Raw genomic sequence first — 2,569 nt, 5'->3', positions numbered from 1 at the left:
GAGAAGGAGGCTTTGGGGGCGTGTTCTCTACCTTCATGATTTCATGAAGGAAGACGCGTGCGATTAAAGCATGAAAATATCTCTGCCTCCTGTGTCGTACCGGCATAGTGCTTATCGCTTTCCTGCACTCACACTTGAAACCGTCGGTGCTTCATTTCGCCCATCTCAACTATCACAATGACGAACACCGTAAGGTTACATTCCAAGGGAATACATCTTGGTTACAAGCGTAATCTACGTAACCAGCAGTGTGGCCAGTCACGCCTTCTAATCGACGGCATCAAGGATCGGATCGCAAGGATGCCCAGTTCTACATGTGTAAGCGAGTAGCTTACGTCTACAAGGGTCTAGTCGAGAAGAAGACTCCGAGCGGCGCCTCGAGAAAGTATCGCGTTATGTGGGGCCGCATTATTGCCCCGCACGGAAACAACGGTCACGTACGCGCGAAATTTCGCAATCAGTTGCCACCGAATTCCATCGGAAAGGGAGTTCGCGTCATGCTTTACCCCAGTGCAATTTAATCACCTCAGAGCCCTGTTCTCTGTGTTTCTCTTCAACGGCCGATGCGGAGACGGCCTACTTCCTTCAGGCCTGTGACTGAGCGCGATCTATTGCGCTTTAGAGTACGGATACTTCCATTGATCAGCAAAGAGAAACAAGTGGCACTGACAGAAGAAGCGAGTGACTCCAAGTTACAGAGATTTGTACATGGTAAAGCAGCGAGAATTTTGCGATCGTTTCTATTTCTTTAGTTAGAGTGTTTGCTGTTTTTTTGGCGTGTTAATTTCTTTGCTTTCAACTTCTGAAGCCAGCAAAAATAACTTAACGGTGGGTGTGTTCCTCTCGACGTCCCCGAGTAAGGATACAACATTCCGAAGCGATGCCGTATCATTTGCTGCGATTTCAAGCAAGAATGAAGCAGCCCCCGTTGACTGGCTCGCCTTACTTGTGGTACTTACGGATTTGGACGGCAGTGAGAGCACAATCTTCGATAAACAGATCGAGAAAAGAAGTAGACCAATCCGATTAGGGGATTTAGGGGACTAATGCCAAATGGCGGCAGCGGCGGTGCCAGCGGCGGGGGCGGCGGCGGCACAAGGACGAGGGCAGAGCAAGAGGACGGCAGAGGCAGGGGGATAGGGATAGACACAAAAAACAACGCAGCAACAGACCATCCCAGTATTCCAGGTCCGTCACTGCGTCTGTGGTCCCAGCATAAAGCGTTTTGGCTTTTGTAAGACTTGAATCTTTAGTGCAGATGTGCAGTATGAGTGATAGCGCCCTGCGTGAGTTCCTTGAAAGCAGTGGTGCAAGAAAAGTGGCTTTAGAAAGTCGAAATTTCAATTTTCTTATACTGCCAGGTTCGATATAGAGCCGTTTTCGTCCCACAGACACAGGTCAGCACTATATTACCAATACAGGAAATGTTAGTATGGGTGGCCACCCATACTAGAATTGCCCTCCGAAAAGTTATCAAATTTTAATAAAGTTGTAGTATGGCTGGCCACCCATACAGCAAAATGAAATCTTGTCGCGCGACAACCGCACTAGAATCACACACAAATCACCCCCCAAAACATTACCAAAAATCACCCTAACGCAATGTATTACACGTGCGAACAGAAATGCTTTGTATGACACGTGGAGATCAAAACGCAATCTATAACACGTTACACTGTCGAACATTAATTAATGCATATTATAAACACTATATATTTAACTATGATGTAATTAATGTCGAGCAGCACAGTACCATCATTAGAACGATGGTACTCCGAAACAACGCGTCCTTAGGACGCCATCCTGGAACATTACACTGTCGGACATTAATTAATGCCTATTATAAACACTATATATTTAACTTTGATTTAATTAATGTCGAGCAGTACCATCACTAGAACAATGGCACTCCGGAACTCCGCGTCCTTAGGACGCAATCGCCGAACATTACACTGTCGGACATTGATTAAGTCGCCACGTCTAAAACATTGCATTTTGGTCGCCACGTGTACTTCATTGCATTTTGGTCATTCACACGTGAAGTACATTGCATTTTATTCGCCACGTGTAATACATTGCATTTTTGTCGTGCAACAAGATTTTCAAAAGCTGTATGGGTGGCCAGCCATACTGGAATCGACCTCCAAAAAATTAGCAAAAATTACATTAGTTGCAGTATGGCTGGCCACCCATACAGCTTTTGAAAATCTTGTTGCACGACAGAACATTGCATATCATACCAAATACATGCCCTGCTCTTGCAAGCCTGCGCGATGTACCCTGATATTTTTGAGAGCCCTGCAGGGCTCTATAGTCAAAAAATCCCCCACTATAACTGAACAACAAACTTTACTTATATATCTTTTGCCAATCTATCGTGGAATTGACTACGTCTTTAAGCCCCAATGTCACAATACGAATTCTAGACTGCTCTAGAGTGCAGTAATAAGTCTGCAAATAAATAGACCCAATGCATTAAACAAGCACACCAACTGGAATGGATGTCGTGCGCGAGGACTGCTATTAATTAATCCCCTACTCCGTCAATCCCCTAATTAGAAATATTGCA

The 2,569-nt window shown here is 45.2% G+C and overlaps 1 protein-coding gene across 1 annotated transcript; it reads left to right on the top strand.

Annotated features, from left to right (window-relative positions):
• The first annotated feature begins 314 nt into the window (after window positions 1-314).
• On the top strand, window positions 315-521 carry CHC_T00000544001 (hypothetical protein). The gene has a single exon (XM_005717873.1). It carries the CDS (start codon window positions 315-317, stop codon window positions 519-521), a length of 207 nt encoding a protein of 68 aa, XP_005717930.1.
• The last annotated feature ends 2,048 nt before the right edge of the window (window positions 522-2,569 follow it).

This window comes from Chondrus crispus, genomic scaffold, assembly GCF_000350225.1.
Source record: "Chondrus crispus Stackhouse genomic scaffold, scaffold_358, whole genome shotgun sequence".
Classification (NCBI taxonomy): domain Eukaryota; phylum Rhodophyta; class Florideophyceae; order Gigartinales; family Gigartinaceae; genus Chondrus; species Chondrus crispus.
This window is presented reverse-complemented; position numbering and strand designations above follow the sequence as displayed.